Source organism: Pantherophis guttatus, chromosome 9, assembly GCF_059756535.1.
Source record: "Pantherophis guttatus breed Tessera chromosome 9, ASM5975653v1, whole genome shotgun sequence".
NCBI lineage: Eukaryota > Metazoa > Chordata > Lepidosauria > Squamata > Colubridae > Pantherophis > Pantherophis guttatus.
The window spans coordinates 6,020,496-6,041,871 of NC_142071.1; the positions used below are offsets into that span (position 1 = coordinate 6,020,496).

At 45.7% G+C, this 21,376-nt stretch overlaps 1 protein-coding gene across 1 annotated transcript in view; it reads right to left on the reverse strand.

Annotated features, from left to right (window-relative positions):
• The window catches only part of BMP1 (bone morphogenetic protein 1), a 180,146-nt gene that overhangs the window by 64,434 nt on the left and 94,336 nt on the right, over nucleotides 1–21,376 (reverse strand). Inside the window, exons 3-6 of the mRNA XM_087875891.1 lie at nucleotides 16,532–16,693; nucleotides 12,147–12,264; nucleotides 9,398–9,576; nucleotides 7,199–7,304 (exon numbers count right to left, since the gene is read on the reverse strand). Coding sequence (XP_087732017.1) covers nucleotides 7,199–7,304; nucleotides 9,398–9,576; nucleotides 12,147–12,264; nucleotides 16,532–16,693 — 565 coding nt within the window. The remainder of the gene's footprint in view (nucleotides 1–7,198; nucleotides 7,305–9,397; nucleotides 9,577–12,146; nucleotides 12,265–16,531; nucleotides 16,694–21,376) is intronic.

A 21,376-nucleotide genomic window follows, 5' to 3' on the forward strand; every position in this document is an offset into this window, starting at 1 on the left:
AACCTGCTGAGATGCAGAAAATTGCTGAGCAAGAATGAACATTGAGGGAGCCACACCTTCCCAGCCTGTGGCCATTAATGCTCACACGTGATGTTGCTTGCAAATCCAGCCTCCTCATGGAACAAGGTTGAGCAGCCACAAAAAGGAAAGGCGAGCCTAGAGACAAGAGGCCTAGGAAGCAACAGTGCAGCTTGACAACAAGCAAAAGGCATGATGTGATATATCGTGGTCTAATCCTTAAGATTTATATTGACTGTTTCCTAATATGATTTGATTGCTTATTTGTTCCCTATGACTATCATTAAGTGTTGTACCTTATGATTCTTGATGAACGTATCTTTTCTTTTATGTATATTGAGAGCGTATGCACCAAGACAAATTCCTTGTGTGTCCAATCATACTTGGCTAATAAATAATTCTATTCTATTCTATTCTATTCTATTCTATTCTATTCTATTCTATTCTATTCTATTCTATTCTATTCTATTCCATTCCATTCCATTCCATTCCATTCCATTCCATTCCATTCCATTCTACTCTAATCCTTATTTCTATTCTATTCTATTCTATTCCATTCCATTCCATTCTACTCTAATCCTTATTTCTATTCTATTCTATTCTATTCTATTCTATTCTATTCTATTCTATTCTATTCTATTCCATTCCATTCTACTCTAATCCTTATTTCTATTCTATTCTATTCTATTCTATTCTATTCTATTCTATTCTATTCTATTCTATTCTATTCTATTCCACTCTAATCCTTATTTCTATTCTATTCTATTCTATTCTATTCTATTCTATTCTATTCTATTCTATTCTATTCTATTCTATTCTATTCTATTCTATTCTATTCTATTGGAGGCAAGATCAGTTTGAGAACCTGCACTCAACTCTGTTGGCTTTCTTCCTTGAGTTGGTTTACTTATTGATAAGATTACCAGCTTGTCTCTCTTCCAAGTCTTCCATGGGGATCTCCCTTTTTTTTTTATTCCCACTGCAGTAACTTGATGAGGTACAGTGAACCTAATGAGAATATCTGGCATAAAATCATTTGGGGATTTCCATGGTTGTGCACAGACTGGAGCATGGTTTTCCCTACTCCTAGTACAGCTCCAACCCTACTAGACTAGACTAGTCTGGAGCTCAGAGATGGGGACTGGCTTAAAGTCATCCAGAAACTTCCATGGCCGAGGATACTGGAACCTGGGTCTCCTAAATCCCAGACCAACATCTTAATCCTTCTACCACCCTGGAGGTCAGATGCAATGTGACAGTTAATTAGTCAATTGCATCCACTAATACTTGACACTAAGGGACGCGGTGGCTCAGTGGTTTAGATGCTGAGCTTGTCGATGGAAAGGTCAGCAGTTCAGCGGTTCGAATCCCTAGTACCGCGTAACGGGGTGAGCTACCGTTACTTGTCCCAGCTTCTGCCAACCTAGCAGTTCGAAAGCACGTAAAAAATGCAAGTAGAAAAATAGGGACCCCCTTTGGTGGGAAGGGAACAGCGTTCTGTGCGCCTTTGGCGTTGAGTCATGCCGGCCACATGACCACGGAGAAGTCTTTGGATAGCGCTGGCTCTTCGGCTTTGAAACGGAGATGAGCACCGCCCCCTAGAGTCGGGATCGACTAGCACTTATGTGCGAGGGGAACTTTTATCTTTACCTTAAGTCTTCTCATCCCACTTGCAATACAGGTAGTCCTCGAATGATGTTCACAATTAAGCCCCAAATTTATGTTGTGAAGTGAATGTCCCATTTTATGACATTTCTTCAGCTGTTAATTGAATCGCCGCAGTTGTTAAGTTAGCAACATGGTTGTGAAGTGAATCTGGCTTCCCCATTGAGTCTGCCTGACAAGAAGGTCACAAAAGAGGATCACAGGATCCCGGGACAGTGCAGCTGTCATAAATATGAGCCAGTTGTCAAATGTCTGAATTTTGACCACATGACCATGGGGATGTTGTAACGGGTGTCGTTGTGGAAAACGGTCATAAGTCACTTTTTCCCCAATTGCCTTTGTAACTTTGAATGGTCACTAAGTGAACAATTGCAACCCGGGGACTACCTGTAATGAACTACAAGGAGACAACTGACAGTGAGAGCAATCAACCCATGGAACAGAAGTTGCCTTCGGAAGTTGTGGGAGCTTCATCACTGGAGGCTTTCAAGAAGAGACTGGACTGCCATCTGTCAGAAATGGTGTAGGGCCATGATGGCGAACCTATGGCACGTGTGCTACAGGTGGCACATGGAGCCATATCGGTGGGCACGTGAGCTCAGCCCCAGCACGCATGTATGTGCTGGCCAGCTGATTTTCAGGCCTTCTGGGCCCACCGGAAGTCAGGAAACAGGCTGTTTCCGGCCTCCAGAGGGCCTCCCGGGGGGTGTGGGGAAGACATTTTCGCCCTCCCCAGGCTCCTAGAAAGCCTCTGGAGCCTGGGGAGAGCGAAAAACGGGCTACCGGAACTCAGCAAATGGGCTGTTTCCGGCCTCTGGAGGGCCTCCAGGGGGGTGGGGAAGGCCGTTTTCGCTCTTCCCAGGCTCCTAAAAAGGCTCTGGAGCCTGGGGAAGGTGAAAAACGGGCCTTGTGGGCCCACCATGCCATCACATGCCAAAAGCGGGGGGAGAGTGGGGGGGGTTGTGCGCACGTGTGCCCACCCCCATAATTCAATGCGCCCCACCCCCTGCACATGCGCACGTGACCCCTTCGCACTCCCCCCGCTTTTGGCATGCGATGGCATGGTGGACCTGGTAGGCCTGTTTTTCACCCTCCCCAGCCTCCAGAGGCTTCCTAGGAACCTGGAGAGGGTTAAAACAGCCTCCCTCCACCTCTCTAGACGCTCTCAGGAGGCCGGAAACAGCCTGTTTCCTGACTTCCAGTGGGCCCGGAAGGCCCGAAAATCAGCTGGCCAGCACGTGCTGGAGTTGACCTAGGGCAATGCTCGCGTGCCCACAGATATGGCTCCATGTGCCAACTGTGGCACGCGTGCCATAGGTTCGCCATCACGGACCTATAAAGTTCCTTCCAACTCTGTTAATCCGTATCTGTAACTCACAGCCTCTGCGTTCAGAATATTAAATAGTTTACATTTTGCAAAGAGTGGAAGGATTTGATCTCAGATGGGAGATGGAAAGCAACAGGCTGAAACAAAACTATAGCTTTTATTAAGTTCTCAAGGAAAGGGTTAACATCGCACATATAAAATTACTGACATTCAAGCTCTGGAGATTATTTTCTGGAGAACAATCCTCTATTGAGTCTGGGGAGGGAAAGGGCTACCACAGCAGGAAATGCCAGATATGTTTTTTGACCCTTCCTTTCCACTGGGATTCTATATATAATCTCTCCGCTCATTTATCAAATTTCGTTCTGTGGAATTAGGTCATTTGGCTGAAAAGCCATGAACTTAATTTGGTTCCGGGTGGGTGGGTGGGAAATAGTTGATGGAGGTCAGGGAAGATACGATCCTTTCCATTTTGGGGTTTGTTTGTTTTTTGACTCTACGGTTATCAGCAGAAAAACGGGGCAAGGAGGAAGAACGTGGAACTTCTTAAAGCAGCGGCCCCCAATTTATCTGGCTTTGTGGACCGGTTGGGGGAGAGAGATGGTTCTGCAGAAGCGATGGGCATGCGCTCCCGCCACTCACATGCTCCTCATGCAAATGGAGCTGTGCACACATTCATATGCTCGCCCATCACTTCTGCAACCCAGTTCTGAACAGGCCATGGTGTTGTGGTCCACCAGCAGCCTGCAGATCTGGCAGCGGAGTCAGACAGTGAGGAGGCTGGGGAGGAACATGGGCCAGTCCTGGAGGCTGGGGAAGGCCCGGATGAGGGCTCTGCGTCGGAGGCAGAGATGGGGCCAGGGCCATTGGGGAGTGATGTGCGGATTCTGGAGCCTCCAGAGGCTGACAGCAGAGAGGCAGCGGAACAGGAGGAGCCTGTTCCTAGTGCACGCATGAGAAGAGCTGCCAGAAGGCAAGAGCAGCTCAAGCAAAAAGGATGACTCGGGAGTAAGGCCAAGAGATGATTCGCCCCTCCCATAAGGCTTAAAAGACCAGCAATGGCTCTTGGGCTCTTTGTTGGAAAACAACGTTGATAGATTGGTTTCTTGTCTTGCTGCATTTATTTCTTGTCGGCGTCTTCTGCTTCTGAACTTTTGCCAAGGAAAGCCTTTGTCAGGTTGCCAAAGTAGACCAAGGTTGGTGATAAGGCTGAAGGATTGTGTTATGAAGGATTTGTTTTGAATTAGTTTGGACCACTGCTGAGAACGAGTTAATTCTCAGCTGTTCTAATAAAATCTATTTGTTTAGAACTGATGGCATCTGATGATACCTACTTGGGCCTAGGTCACAACACACGGCCCTGTATTGGACTGTATCCAGTGGTGGTATTCAATTGGTTCGGACTGGTTCACCTGAACCGGTAGCGGAAATTGCGGGTGGGCCCGCTTCCCCAGCCCAGCTCTATGCCATCCTATTTAGGCACGTTTTTGAGGCCGGGGGCATGCATGGAAGGCAGGCATGTGCATGAATGCGAGTGCACACACACGGGGCAAACTGGTAGTAACATAATGTGAAATCCACCGCTGGCTGTGTCCCAGGGGTTGGAGACCCCTGTCTGAAAGGGTCGACATCTAGAAAGCCACAGTCGTGTTCTCACTTGCGATGCAGAAAGAGATGGTTAGCTTTTATTTTGTTTTCGAGCAAGACGAGTTCTGGAAGGTCGCTCTTTGGGTTCATTACAAGTATGGAAATGAGGCAAACATGGGTGTTTTCTCCTAGTTTGGTAGACCCGGGTTTAAATTCTGCTGGGACTATTTCAAGGGGATGGTTGTGTTCCTCTTGAGCCATCACGCAACGTATTTTTCCCTCTGAAAAACTGTGTTCAAGTCGACATCACAAAATGATCCTGCAGCACAAGGCTCTCCCACCTTGGCAACTTTTAAGACTTGTGGACTTCAACTCCCAGAGTTCCTCAGCCAGCTGGGAGTTGAAGTCCACAAGTCTAAAAGTTGCCAAGGTTGGAGACCAGGGGTGGGGTTCAAAAATTTCAGCAAGCGGTTTTCTGCCCAGTTGCTGGGGTGCGCGTGGCCATAGTGGGAGTGGCCTAGTCGGCCTCCTGCACCACGGCGGTGGTGGTGGGGGGTGTTTTTGCCCTCCCCGGGCTCTGGAGGCTTTCCTCGAGCCTCCAGGAGGGTGAAAACAGCCTCCCCAGGCTCCGGAGGCCCTCTGGAAGATTCCGTTTCCGGCCTTCCTGAACTTCTAGTAGGCCCGTTTTTTGCCCTCCCCAAGTCTCTGTGCGCGCCGTGCACTTATCTGTATCCAAAATAGGCCACATGGGGACTCCTAATAGGGGCAGGGCGGGGTGGGTGGGGCCAGCCAGGAGTGGGAATTGGGGGGTTCTCCACAGAACTTTAGCTAGAGGTACTCCCGAACACCTGCGAACCCCCAGCAGCCCACCCCTGTTGGAGACCCCTGCTCCAGCACGTGTCTCTAAACAGGATGAAAAGCAAATCCCTTTAAGGTTGTTTCAGAGGATGATCCAACTCTATAACACTTCAGAACAGGAAGAGAGATTCAATAACATTTCCTCTTTGTTGCCCCTAACAGCCGTCCTCTCTCAACCCCACCCTTCCCTTGTCCCACAAGTCCTCTTCATGCCTTCTGGCCCCTGGTGCATCCCCTGCCATGTGGGTGAGGCAGATGCTTCTCTCACTCCCAAGCTCCCAGCCCTTGCTCAGGCATTCGCCAAAGCCCACCCACCCACCCACCCACTCCTTCTGCGCACAGGGATGCAGAAGGGAAGTTACACAGCAGACACTGGCTATTTTCTGCACCTGGGGAAGATGTAGCCATCCAAGTAGATAAAACCATGCTACCCTGATCTGACAAGTTTTATCTGCTCAAAGTATGGGGTATAAATGACCACAAGACATAGATAGCTGACCTATCCAGAGGTACTGATCAGGAAAGGCAACTTTCTCAGATTCCTTCCTTCCTTTCTTTTCCTGCCTTCCTTCCTCTCCTTCTCCCTCTGCCTTCCTCCCTCCCTCCCTCCCTTCCTTCCTCTCCTTCTCCCTCCCTCCCTCTCTTCCTTCCTTCCTTTTCCTGCCTTCCTTCCTCTCCTTCTCCCTCCCTCCCTCTCTTCCTTCCTTCCTTTTCCTGCCTTCCTTCCTCTCCTTCTCCCTCCCTCCCTGTCTTCCTTCCTTCCTTCCTTTTCCTTCCTTCCTTCCTCTCCTTCTCCCTCTCTCCCTCTGTCTTCCTTCCTTCATTTCTTTTCCTTCCTTCCTTCCTCTCCTTCTCCCTCCCTCCCTCCCTCCCTCCCTGTCTTCCTTCCTTCCTTCCCCTTCCTCTCCTTCTCCCTCCATCTTCCTTCCTTCCTTCCTTCCTTCCTTCCTTCCTTCCTTCCTTCCTTCCTCTCCTTCTCCCTCCCTGTCTTCCTTCCTTCTCCCTTCTGCCTTCCTCCCTCCCTCCCTCCCTTTCACATCCCTCCCTCCCTTCCCCACTTTTAATATTTTTACAAATAATTCAAGGCGACGAATATATCTAACCTACCTTCCTCCTCCTATTTTCCTCCCAACAACTCAGCCCCTCATAGGGCTGAGAGATAGAGGGACTGGCCCAAAGTCACCAGCAGGCTTTTATGGCTACGGCGGTACTAGAACTCACTCTCTCCCACTTTCTAGCCTGGTGCCACTAGACCAAACTGGCTCCAGACTCCATCCATCCGTCCTAACACTCACTCTCTCTCTCTCTCTCTCTCTCTCTCTCTCTCTCTCTCTCTCTCTTTCTCTCTCTCTCTCTCTCCGTCTCTCTCTGTCTCTGTCTCTCTCTCCTCTCTCTGTCTGTCTGTCTGTCTGTCTCTCTCCTCTCTCTATCTCTCTGTCTCTCTGTCTCTGTCTCTCTCTCTCTAATCTAGAGACAGTTTGGTCTAGTAGTTAAGGCACCAGGCTAGAATGCGGGAGACAGTGAGTTCTAGTCCCGTTTAGCCATGAAAGCATGAGATGATCTAATCTGACTTGGACTTTCATGGCCCTCCATTATTTTGGGTGATTCTCAAGATATATGGTAAGGAATGAAATACGTTTAAACCTTGAATATTTTTTTTTTAACCCAGGTGTGTCATTCAGCTGAAGAAAAATAAGCTAAATATGTGTAGGCTACGTGAACAAGACAAATTGGGAGTCTCACTTGGAAAAGGTGTTTCTGGCGTAGTGCATGATGCTGTCAAAATCGTACGTTTCGCCTAAGGACTCCACCTCTTCAGGTTCCATCTTCAGGAAGTTGTACTCCTGCCCTGCAGAAGGACCAAGGGGAAGAAGCGTGAAAATTGTAAGATAGCTTAGAGCGGAGGTGTCAAACTCAAGGCCGGGGGGGGGTGAATCTGGCCCGTGGGGGTGCTTAGATCTGGCCTGTAGGGCTGCTCTGGAGACAGCAAAGGACAAGCCCACAAGGCCCCTGCCAGCAAAAACAGAGCTCTGGTAGAGGGTTGCAGGAGGTCGTCACAGCCAAAAATGGAGCTTGCAAGGGCCGCGGGCAGCCCTCCTGAGCTCCATTTTTGCTGCCAGAGGGTTGCAGGAAGCCATCGCAGCTGAAAACGGAGTTCAGGAGTCCGTTTTCGCTGGCAGACTGCTTCGGCCACCAGAGGCGCCCCTGACACGAGTGACGTTGAGCTAGTGTCAGGTTTCGATGCTATCTCAAAATAAATGAACTTCCAAACTGCCAGTCTTTAAGGAAATTTTCTCTTTATTCGAGCACAGCAACCTGATCCTGACTCTTCACAGTCAATACTGACCTTTGCCCCCCAATCCCTCCCTTTCCGATCCCCGATTCTCTGCTTCTCATTGGCTATCTTCCAAGTCACTCTCCTGATTCCTTTTCCGTCAGTTCACAGGAATGTTTCCCCCCTCCTCATCTCCGAGGAGACCGAATCTTCAAAGGGATTTAGCAGGCAAAAGTTCAGGCTTCATCCTCCCTTTTCTATGTCAGTGCTGAGACGCTGACAGCTAGCTTGCCACACACCCCCTGCCCCCCCAAAAGTCAAACACAACCTTGATGCGGCCCTCAATAAAATCGAGTTTGACACCCCTGGCTTAGAGAGTCTGGAGCAAATACTGTCCCCCCCAAAAGTTATCTAATTCGGTGTTTTCCCTTGCACATCCTACTTGTTAATGGCAGCCTCTGGTTTCTCCTGTGGGATCCCCCAAAACACAGAGCCATGATCTGAGCCCATAACCCTACACTGAATAGGGCAGAGGTCTCCAACCTTGGCAACTTTACGACTTGTGGACTTCAACTCCCAGAATTCCTCACCCAGCGCATGCTGGCTGAAGAATTCTGGGAGTTGAAGCCCACAAGTCGTAAAGTTGCCAAGGTTGGAGACCCCTGGAATAGGGACCAGGTTTACCTACAAAACTGTCTTTGACCCATTAAATCAGCCCCTCCCACCTGGTCAAGCAGGGAAGGGGTATGATGGACCCTGTCAGTCAAAGAATTACCACCTGTGGGGTCCAGGAAGGGAACCTTTTCTGCCATTGCCCCTACCGTGGGAGACATCCCTTCCCCCACCAGAGACAAGGGGTCCCCATTTTCTGGCCTTCAACATTGCTCCGCAACCTTTGTGGCTCGCCGATGGCGAGTGGAGCTGGCAGCAGAGTCAGACAGTGAGGAGGCTGGGGAGGAATTTGGGCCAGTCCTGTAGCTGATCCGATAACGAGGAGGCTGGTGTGGTGCTGCACAAGCAGCCTGTGCAGCTGGCGCTTGAGTCGGACAGTGAGGAGGCTGGAGAAGATGTGGTGCCAGAGGTAGGGATTCAGCCAGAGCCTTCAGAACCTCCAGAAGCTCCTTTAAGTGAAGAGGACGAAGAGGAGGAGCCTCTTCTCAATGCACGGGCGCGCAGAGCTGCCAAAAGGCAGGAGTGGCTCCTCAGATGAGGTCTCCTCGAGAATAAGGCTTGGGGCTAATTGGCCACTCCCTTAGCCTATTTAAGAAGGAACGCCACTTGCAGCAAGCTGTAGGGAACAACTTTAGTTCAATCTCCTTCCCGTCTGGATTCTCTGCAAAATTGTTTCTGGGCTTTCTGCCAACTCTAGTAAGACTGTGATTACCTTATCTTAGAATTCTGGTAGGCTGTTAAGACAGTTTATTAACAGCCTTTGGTTGATAAAGACTAAGTTATTTGAGCAAAATAAGCTTTGTATAGAGTTTGTGTGCTGCGTTCTTTGGGGTCCATAGCTGGGGCAGAACAGATATGGAGTGTTTTCATGATTCATTTAGGATGGAAGAAGAAGGAGAAGGAGAAGGAGAAGGAGGAGGAGGAGGAGGAGGAGGAGGAGGAGGAGGAGGAGGAGGAGGGAGGAGGAGGAGGAGGAGGAGGAGGAAAGCGTTTACCTGGCTGGATATTTTCACGAAAGATAGACACATGGGCATCTCGGTCTGGACGAGTGTGTTCATGCCAAAACCCAATCACGTGGCCCAACTCATGCACCACAATGCCAAATTTGTCACAGTTTTTCCCAATCGATATGGCCTGGGGTCCTCCCCCTCGGCGCCCCACATAGGAACAGCACCTGTATTGGGCACAAATGATAATTAGATTGAATGCATGACTTTTGTAGGAAGACCATGGAAGTAGAAAACATGGAACAAATGTCTTTAGGGTCCGTCCGTCCTTGCCTTCTAAAGTGATCCAAATAAAGATAAATACACATAAAAAAAAGAGCCTTGGTGGCGCAGCAGACTAAAGTGCTGTTAAGTAGCACCAGCTGCCTGCAATTACTGCAAGTTCAAATCTCACCAGGCTCAAGGTTGACTCAGCCTTCCATCCTTCCGAGGTAGGTAAAATGAGGACCCGGATTGTGGGGGCAATAAGCTGACTTTGTATAAAAAAGAACACCACTTATGGGGGGGCCGAAAGCCCTACTAAGCAGGTATGTACAAAAAATATGAAGGCTGTTGCTTAACGCATTGGAAGCTGCCCTGAGTCTCCGGAGAAGGGCGGCATATAAAATCGAACCAATAAATAAATAAATAAATAAATAAATAAATAAATAAATAAATAAATAAATAAATAAGTATTAAAAAGTGTATTCCAAAATAAAATTAATTTGGAGAATGTTACAGATGGCTCCTAGAACCTTTGAACTTCTGCTAGGAAGAGAAAGCAAATACAATTGATTTGTAATTTAGTGCTACCACAAATCTAAGTTCAGTTATCATGTATGGAGCTTTTTTTTTTTTTTTTTTTTAATGAGGGCCCAGATTGTTGGGGGCAGTATGCTAACTCTGCGTATTGCTTAGAGAGTGCTATAAAGCACTATGAAGCGGTATATAAGTATAAGTGCTATTGCTATTTCCGCTCTTGAAGGAGGAATAAATAAAGTCAATTGGAATATTATGCTTACTTCAAGTTGGCTTCTATTTCTAACTAGCTGATAACCCGGCATTGCCTGGGTATTTATTTATCCCATCCCCTTTACCAGAAGGAGCCCCCTTGTGGAGTACTGTGAAGCCGTTACCATGGCAACTCCACTGTGTTGTACAGTAGAAGCCATTTTAAGGCACAACAGGCTGTTTCTTAACAGAACTTGAATCCAAAATGCACACTATCACTGTCAAAAGTACTGTGATTTGACACTATAGATATAATTAATTGCTTTTCATTTCAGCGGCCCAGGCATTCCAGAGTTATGCTAGAACACACACACACAGACACACCTATCTCGAGGAGTGTTAGGGGTGTCTTACCCTCACAGTATTTTTTTCCAGAGAGTAAGTCATCTGTGTACCAAGTTTGGTTGAAATCACTCAAGGCGTTCCAGAGTTATGCTGGTACACACACACACACACACACACACACACACACACACACACACACACACACCCCTAGGGGTGCTAGGGGTGTCTTATCCCCACAGTATTTGTTTCCAGAGATAAAGTCATCTGTGTACCAAGTTTGGTTGAAATTGTTTAAGGCGTTCCAGAGTTATGCTGGAAAACACATACACACCAGCGGTGGGTTGCTCCCAGTTCTGTCCAGTTCTTTAGAACCGGTAGTAAAAGCGGCGGGAGGCTCCGCCCACCCACTCAGACATCATAATTGACTATCTGCGCATGCGCACGCGCGTTCCCGTTGCGAACCGGTAGTGAAGGTAAGTAGAACCCACCCCTGACACACACACAGCCATTTTTATATATTTAGATGATAGTGTCATGTTCTAGAGATACTTGCAGCTTTCATATGGTGCCATGGAGAACTCACGGTGATTGTGTTTTTTTTAAAGTTAATATCAGAGTTAAGAGACTATTATATAACCAAGAGCAAAATTAAAAACTGGTTAAGTTTGTTAGGAATATGACTATTACCTAACTTGTTGATGTTGGCAATATATAAACCATCAATATATGTTTGCAGTGTATTGTATTGTATTGTATAGCTTTAAGACTGCTGTATTGCATCATACTGTGTCCTGATTGGTTACCTCTGTTGCCAATCTCTTTAAGAGGGAGCTAGAAACATGGCTTGTTCTCTTTGTTGTTCTTGCTCTCTGATATCTCTGTCTGGTACTGTTTGCAAGTCCAGAAGAACTGTTTACTGTGAATGCCTATTACAACTGGTAAGAAGACTTTGTTATTGGATTTTCCCTGGACTGTCGTTTTGGCTATTTCCTGATTTATATGTATATGACCTGGACTGTTTATTGGACTATGCTTTACTTTTTCCTGAAAATAAACTATATCACAACTCAGTGTATCTGTGTGGTGACTGTGCTTATTCATAACTACTCTCAACCGTTTTCATGTGCACACCCTTGCTACTGAAGGGTTACTCTGCAAACTACTTAACAAAGTTACCCTTCCTGGGATTCTGCTTCTTGGTTTCAAAATCATTCCGATCCCTGATTCAGTTTTTTTTGGAAATGTTCTTCCAGAAACTCTGACGGCATAAACATGACTGCACGACAGACACTGGATGAGCAATCGACTGTCTTTGACCTTGGGTCCAATGTATTAAGCAATTGGCAATATTTTATATTCCTTGGCCAGCCTTTGAGACTTTGAGAGTATGAAGGCTTCCTCCTCCGTACTAGAGAAAGACTTTACGCAATTGACCAGATGACGAAGTGTTCCTGTTGCTTACCCACATGGCCTGTATGTAAACACAATGTAGCTATCCTCATCGGTTCGTTCCAAGAAGGTCACGCATGTATACTTCTCCCAATGGCGCATGGCCTGCCGAAAAATAGCTCGCTGAATGCCTGTAAGAAACAGAAAGAGTCTCAAAAGTGGTCGGAGACAGAAAAAGACCCTCCGTCCATTGTTTCAAATATGCAGCCTACAGTTCTGAAGAACATAATGAAAAACTCTGCAACCCAACAAGATGGACACCGACTTCAGAGGATAATTAGAAATGCAGAAAAAACAATGGCTACCAACCTGCCTTCCATTGAGGATCTGTATACTGCACGAGTCAAAAAGAGGGATAGGAAAATATCTACAGACGCCTCGCATCCTGGACATAAATTGTTTCAACTCCTACCCTCAAAACGACGCTATAGAGCACTGCACACCAGAACAACTAGACACAAGGACAGTTTTTACTCCCATGCCATTACTCTGCTAAGCAAATAATTCCCACAACACTGTCAAACTATCTAAAAAGACAGTATTACCATCATTATTCTCATCTTCCCTATTAGGGAATTTTTAAATTGATTTTAAATTGGGTTGTTTTAATTTACGGCCAAAATATTTAATTATTTTAAACTGTTTTTAAATTTTGTATGTCCTGTTTTTTACTTTGGCTGTTCACCGCCCTGAGTCCTATTTGGAGAAGGGCGGTATAGAAATTGAAACAAACAAATAAATAAATAAATAAAGGTAAAGGTAAAGGTTCCCCTTGCACATATGTGCTAGTCGTTCCCTACTCTAGGGGGCGGTGCTCATCTCCGTTTCAAAGCTGAAGAGCCAGCGCTGTCCACAGATGTCTTCGTGGCCATGTGGCCGCCATGACTAAACGCCAAAGGCACACGGAACGCTGTTCCCTTCCCACCAAAGGTGGTCCCTGTTGCATTTTTTATATGCTTTCGAACTGCTAGGTTGGCAGAACCTGAGACAAGTAACGGGAGCTCACCCCGTTACGCGGCACTAGGGATTCGAACCGCTGAACTGCCAATCTTTCGATTGACAAGCTCAGCGTCTTAGCCACTGAGCCACCACATCCCTTCTTCTCTATTACCTAACTCCTTTTCTGCTTAAGACAATAATTTTGTTGTTTGTATCTTTACAATATATATTGTTTTATTTAGTATCTTAGTATGATTTATCTTGATTGTTTCTTTAGTATCCTATGACTATCACTAAGTGTTGTATCTTATGATTTAATGATGAATGTATTTTTATGATGACGGCGATCATGATTGATCACTTATAGCTTTTATGTCCACTGAGAGCTTATGCACCGAAGACAAATTCCTTGTGTGTCCAATCACACTTGGCCAATAAAGAATTCTATTTTCTAGAAAACAATGACGTGGATTCTTAGGAAGAAGAGATGGCCCTCTCCACTAAAGAGATCAAAACTCTGAATCATCCATTAGCAGATAACCCAGATGGCCTGGGGAAAAAGCCAACTTTTCAGAGTTTATTTAAATTTGATCAGAATGAGAGCCATATGAACCTCTATGAAGATACTGTTCCAGGAGGCAAGTGCTGTGAGAAAGGTCAATGTTCCCCTCGCACATATGTGCTAGTCGTTCCCGACTCTAGGGGGCGGTGCTCATCTCCGTTTCAAAGCCAAAGAGCCAGCACTGTCCAAAGACGTCTCCGTGGTCATGTGGCCGGCATTACTCAATGCCAAAGGCAGACGGAACGCTGTTCCCTTCCCACCAAAGGTGGTCCCTATTTTTCTACTTGCATTTTTTACGTGCTTTCGAACTGCTAGGTTGGCGGAAGCTGGGACAAGTCACGGGAGCTCACCCCGTTACGCAGCACTAGGGATTCGAACCGCTGAACTGCCAACCTTCTGATCAACAAGCTCAGCGTCTTACCCACTGAGCCGCCACGTCCCTTTTAGTGCTGTGATAGAGAAGTTCAAATGATATTGTTTGGTAGATAAGACCCAGAGCATGCCAACTCAGTCCAATTTTAAGGGTCTGTTTTGAGGATATTCCTATGTATCTTCAGTTATGCCCGATGGTTCAACAGAAACTCTAGGTTATACGCTATTATAGGTAGTTCTCGACTTACGACCACAACTGAGCCCAAAATTTATGTTGCTCAGTGAGACACTTGTTAAGTGAGTTTTGCCCTATCTTGCGACTTTTTTTTGCCACAGTTGCTAAGTGAATCACTGCACCTGTTAACTTAGTCACACGATTATTAAGTGCATCTGGCTTCTCCATTGATTTTGTTTGTCAGAAGGTCGTAAAAAGAGGATCGTATGACCCTGAGACACTGCAACCGTCATAAAAATGAACCAGTTGCCAAGCATCTGCATTTTGATCTTGTGATCAGGGGGATGCTGCAATGGTTGGCATGTGAAAAATTGTCAAAAGTTACTTTTTTCAATTCCGTTGTAACTTTGAAGGCTCATTAAACAAACTGTTGTAAGTCGAGGACTACTTGTATACTGGTGGCTGCTAGTTTGATGGCAGACTCCTCTCCCTGCTCTCTACCCATCCACTTTTATTGATGCAGTTATTCTTGTTGTGTTCCTTTGTCGTTGTTTATTCTATTTGTTCCATTATTTTACTTCTGTTCTGTTTACACTCCTTTCATTTTTCTTCCTTTATATTACTGCAAACCACCTAGAGTAGCCCCATGGTGAGAGAGGCAGCAAATTAATTTAATTAATAAATAATTAAATTTTCTTGAAAAGAAAATTCCAGATAAAGAGCATGATTTCTATTTAATTCTACTATTCTCGGGCAAGGATTTGAAAAAAAGTGCTCAAGTCACCCAGTTCTGTGCTACCATTTGTACGATGTGTTGTACAATTACTTAGGACTGGAACTTCATTGATAGTATTTTATTTAGATAGACAGACAGACAGATAATAGAAGATTAGATAGATAGATAGATAGATAGATAGATAGATAGATAGATAGATAGATAGATAGATAAATAAGAGAAAGATGATTGATAGATAATGGATAATAATGATAGACAGACAGACAGACAGATAATAGAAGATAGATAAATAGACAGACAATGATAGATAATAAATAGGAGATAGATAGATGATAGATGATAGATAGATAGATATAGACAGACAGACAGACAGACAGACAGACAGACAGATAATAGGTAGGTAAGTAGGTAGATAGATAGATTAGATAGATAGATAGATAGATAGATAGATAGATAGATAGATAGATAGATAGATAGATAGATAGTTAAGAGAGAGATGATTGAAAGATGATGGATAATAGATGATAGATAGATAGATAGATAGATAGATAGATAGATAGATAGATAATAGTTAGATAGATAGATAGATAGATAGATAGATAGATAGATAGATAGATAGATAGTTAAGAGAGAGATGATTGATAGATGATGGATAATAGATGATAGATAGACAGACAGATAGTAGATAGATAGATAGATAGATAGATAGATAGATAGATAGATAGACAGACAGATAGATAGATATAGATGATAGACAGACAGATAGATGTAACTTTTATTCAGTGTTTTGTTTGTATCTGGCCTTAGGACTAAAGTTGAATTGTACAATATGATCAGAAATATCAAAAGATTGGCTGTTCCTGAGGCAACCCACCCCGATCTGTCCATTTCAGGGACACTGTGGACAGGTACATACAGTACAAGGCTAGATTATAAAGCACAATAGATACGTCACAGACTCATGAACAAATGTCCCTCAAGCTTCGATTCCATCTAAAAAAAAATACAGCTGTATTCAAAAATTAAAGAGATGGCAGTTGCCGATTCTGGCCAGAATAAGAGCAATTTCTAAAGATGATGTTCCATTTGGAACAGCTGCACGAAATCCATTTATCTCTTCCCTTTCCTCGCCTATTTCCTCTTTTCAATAGCTCCTCAAGAGAAGATCAAATTGTGATTCAAGGATTTCTCAATTGCTACGAGAAAGGGAACGAAGAGAAAGGGAAACAAGGATGGCCCAGCTGCAAACACTCCAATATATTATGCATTTGGCATATGAATATTAATTTTCAGGGAGTAACAATGCACCTGTCAAACGCAAAAGACATTTGCAGTTATTTTGCCATTTTCTTCTGTAACAACTCTCCCTCCCTCCACAAAGAGGGAAGAACAGCAGTGGGAAAAGTCAGACTAGTCACCGAGAGGAGATAATGATGTTAAAATTGTGTTAACAAAATTGCATTGCGCAATTAAAAGCCATCTCTTGGAAATATGCCAAGAGCTTTTATAACACCCATTAATACCCACGAAATGTAGAGAAGGAAAGAGTTGGGTCTCAAAGCAGAAACCCGTCACGAATGAACATTTTAAACTCCTCTTCAAATTCCAACTCACCGCTGAAATTTCCGCTGATCACGTATGGAATGACTCCATCTGGCCACACCCTTTCGGGGCGGGAAGTGGCAGCCCGCCGAGTTCGAGGTCGTCCCCAGCCCTGTTTCCATCTTCTCCTCTGCTGCCTTCCAGGTCGGATGCTGGTGCTGTTTGCATCTTTCCCTGTGATGAGACAACAATTGAAATCAGGGGTGTCGAACACAAGGCCTGCGGCCAGCATCCGGCCCACAGGACTGTCCTGGAAAATGTAAGGGGCTGGCCCGTGTGGTTTCGGCCCAGTCTACCCAATGCCAAGAGGAAACATCGGGCCAGCATGGCTTTGGTCCGGTCTACCAAATGGAAAGAAGAAACATGCCAGCAGTTTGGGGAGTGGTGTCAAGCTGGCCATGCCCACCAGGCGTGAAATCCAGCAGGTTCTGACAGGTTCTGGAGAACCCGTAGCGGAAATTTTGAGCAGTTCAGAGAACCGGCAAATACCACCTCCAGCTGGCCCCAGAGTGGGGTGGGAATGGAGATTTTGCAACATCCTTCCCCTGGAATGGGGTGGGAATGGAGATTTTGCAATATTCTTCCCCTGGAGTGGGGTGGGAATGGAGATTTTGCAGTATCCTTCCCCTGCCATGCCCACCAAGCCATGTCCACCAAGTCGCACTAAGCCACGTCCACGGAACCGGTAGTAAAAAAATTTGGATTTCACCACTGATGCCCACCCAGTTGGCCACATCCACCCAGTCTGCCACGCCATCCCCTCTCCCCCCCCCCGAGGTCAACCACAATCCTGATGTGGCCCTCAGTGAAATTGAGTTCGACACCCCTGATCTATATGATTTGTGAGCACCGCTTCTTCCCCAGGGCTTAACCCGTTGCATGAACCCAAATCTGCTAAAAAAAATTGTGTTGAACTTGCCAAAGGTCATTGGATGATCAGCTTGTTCTGGACTACGGTAATGCTCTCTACATGGGGCTCCCCTTGAGGAGCACTCGGAGGCTCCAACTGGCGCAGAGTGCGGCCGCGCGGGTGGTGATGGGAGTGACATGGCGCTCCCATGTAACACCTCTCCTGCGCGAGCTGCACTGGCTCCCGGTGGTCTTCTGAGTGCGCTTCAAGTTTTTGGTTATCACCTTTAGAGCGCTCCATGGTTTAGGACCTGATTATTTATGGGACCGCCTGCTACCACCAATAGCCTCCCACCGACCAGTATGCTCCCATAGAGAGGGGCTCCTCCGGGTGCCGTCGGCCAAACAATGTCGACTGGCAGCCCCTAGGGGGAGAGCCTTCTCTGTGGGGGCACCTACTATCTGGAACGAGCTCCCCCCAGAGATACGGAGGATCCCGGATCTGCGTACCTTCTGTCGCGCGCTCAAGACTTTCTTGTTTCATCAGGCTGGCCTGTCCTAAGTCTTTCCCCTTTTTAAATGGAAATTTTAAATTTGGTTTTAAAGTATTGGGGTTTTAAATTTTTCAGCCAAATTATTTAATTTGTTTTATTCTATTTTAAATTTTGTATTTATATTGTTTTATTCTATGGCTGTTCACCGCCCTGAGTCCTTCGGGAGTAGGGCGGTATACAAATTCAATAAAATTAAACTAAACTAACTAAACTATAAAGCACGGCCTTCTTCCTAAGTCCAAACTTCAATACCCTGGATCTCATCGTCCTTTTACTGTCTGTTGAGACCAGCCACCCAAAATTTTTCCAAGTGGAAAGCCAGTAGAAATCGTGAGGATGAGGAACTGGCCTTCCTTTCTCCTGCAGTTCTGAACTGAGAATGGGAAGTTGCTATTGTGCATTCTAATGAAGAGAAGGACCAGGGGTGACGTGATAGCAGTCTTCCAAAATTTGAGGGGCTGTCACAGAGAAGAGGGGGGGGGGTCATTCCGAACATCCAACCTTTTGTGACACAGACATGTCAACCCACTGCAGCCTCCTGAAACAAACAATTGAGCCAGCTACTGCCAAGGGATTTCACTTCCTCTGTCACCCCTGTGCCAAATCGTAATGGTCTCTAAGACAGACAGTAATTTAGCTGTCCCAAACGGTAGGCTAGGCAAATTGGTTAGCCCCCCACAACTTTCACAAATCAAAATCGGCTTATTTAACCAAAGACACAGCTAAGAGTTTTGTTCTGCAGGCTCAAAACCAGTTAAAAAGAATTTAATTATTTGTTCTGATAGTGAGGTTTGGAAAACCAGGAGGTGGGGAATAGGTTTGAATTGGTTGTCTGGATCTAACTGAAATGACAAGACCTGTCTGCTCTTATTAAATTAGGTGAGATGCTGGTTGAGGGTTGTGTTGTGACCTTGGCTTCCTGAGTTATTAAAACACACGAGTAGTCCCCAAAACCTCTTTTATTGCAACAGCTGTGAATTACTTACATTCACAGCTGAGTCCCAATTAGTTGCAAAAAGTCCTTCGGGGGAAATCCTTCACCAACTTTTATCTCCCTTGACATGCTGCCAAAGACCTACTTGGCAAAGCCACATGGATTCCAGAATCAAATAAAGATGCCGACTGGGAACAGAATTAACAACGTTGCTTTCCTGCAAAGGGTCCACGTGCTTTTGCTCCTCTTTTAAGCCTTATCTATCTATCTATCTATCTATCTATCTATCTATCTATCTATCTATCTATCTATCTATCATCTATCTATCTATCTAATTTCTATACCGCCCTACTCCCGGAGGACTCAGGGCGGTGAACAGCCAAGATAAAATACAGATAATACAAACATTAAAAGTCCATTAAAATTATTAAAAAAAATTTTTTTAATTTGATTTATATGCCGCCCTTCTCCGGAGACTCAGGGCGGCTTACAGTGCATTCAGCAATAGCCTTCATACTTTTGTATATTTATACAAAGTCAGCTTATTGCCCCCACAAACTGGGTCCTCATTTTGCCCGAAAACAAATTTAAAACACCCAATTTGTAAAACAGATTAAAAATTTAAAAGGGAGAGTTAGGCCAGGCCAGCCTTATGGGCCAAGCCTTATGGGAGGGGTCAATCATCTCCTGGCCTTACTCCCGAGTCGTCCCTTTTGCTTTAGCTGCTCTTGCCTTCTGGCAGCTCTGCGCACGCACACACTAGGAACAGGTTCCTCCTATGCCTCTGCCTCTCTGCTGTCCGACTCTGGAGGCTCCGGAGTCCGTGCATCATTCCCAGATGGCCCTGGCTCTATCTCTGCCTCCGAACCCTCATCCGGGCCTTCCCCAGACTCCAGGACTGCCCCATGTTCCTCCCCAGCCTCCTCACTGTCTGACTCCGCTGGCAACAGGTTGGTGCCATTATGGTTAGTGTTGCAGGTTAACTCTGCCCACTGTCAGCAGTTTGACTGGCGCAAGGTTGACTCAGCCTTCCGTCCTTCTGAGGTGGGTAAAATGAGGATCCAGATTGTTGGGGGCCATATACTGACTCTGTAAACGACTTAGAGAGGGCTGTAAAGCACCGTAAAGCAGTATATAAGTCTAAGCACTATTGCTATTGCTACTCTTGGTTCCATTTTGGTCACATCATTCCAACCAGAAGTCCACAAAGAAGACAGGACACTCTTTCCCACAATCCAACTATTACCTTCAAGACTGATGACGCTGACCATCCCTTTGTTCAAAAGTCCACAGCATTTGTGAGTTAAAACCAACAGGGCCAACCGTTAACACTTGAAGAGCATATCTGGGATGGCCAATTTGCGTAGGATGGATATACTATGGATCAAGGATCTCCTACCGTGGCTTCTTTAAGACTTGTGGACTTCAACTCCCAGAATTCCTCAGCCAGCAATTCTGGGAGTTGAAGTCCACAAGTCTTAAAGTTGCCAAGGTTGGAGACCCCTGCTATGGATCCCATAGTTTTTCACTCCTTTTCTCTTATGGAAAGGCTACTTTGATGTAGGGACAAAGGCACCAGGCTAAAAATCTGGAGATCATGAGTTCTACATGAAGCCAACAGGATGGCTTGGAGCCAGCGTTTCTCTCTCAATCTTAGGAAGAAGAAAAAAGGAAGGCAAGAAGACACTTCCTAAAAACTTCCTAAAGAATACCGTGGGGACCAGTCCAGGTAGTTGCCAGGAGTCAACAATGACCCAAAGGTACATATATATATATATATTTCTTGCGGACATTCATCTACAGTTGAGCAAATGTCAACGGTAGGGAGATTTCTAGAGTCCAAAGAAAAATCCTTCACACCATTGTCCTACTAAAAGAAAAGCACAGCTGATCACTTGCCCCTCCTTAAAGAGGGTCGGTAGCTTTGCTACTTTTGTCTTTTTTTTCCCCCCTGATGACCCAGGACCCTGCCAATGTTATCAGTGGACGTGTGCCAGGGTGACTGCGCCCGCTTTCAAATCTCTGCAGGAACAGCAGCTGAGCTAACAGCAAGTATTGCAAATGTCTGATTTTTCTGTTCGCAGGAACATGATGGATGGAACAGTCTGTGTTCACGCTCTTGTTTATTTTTCCTGCAGTGACTTTTGCTCATCACTTTTGTCATCTTTGGTTAAGCCCTCGGGGAAGGCCTTCTCTGCAAAAGGTCTATACAGGTAGTCCTCGATTTACGACCATAATTGACTAGTCATACATACCGTACTTTTTGGAGTATAAGACACACTTTCCCCCCCATAAAAGAGGGTGGTGTATCTTATACACCGAATGTATATGTTGGTGTATCTTATACACTGAATACAGTCATTTTTGGGCTCCCGAAACCCCACCCTGCATGTCCAGTTTTTGCCAAAAACAGGCCCGGTTTTCACAAAAACGAGATGCACAGAGGATTTGGGAGGCCTGCAGAGTGCTCCTGGGGGCTGGGGAGGGCAAAAACACAACGCATTGGGGGGTTTGGGAGGG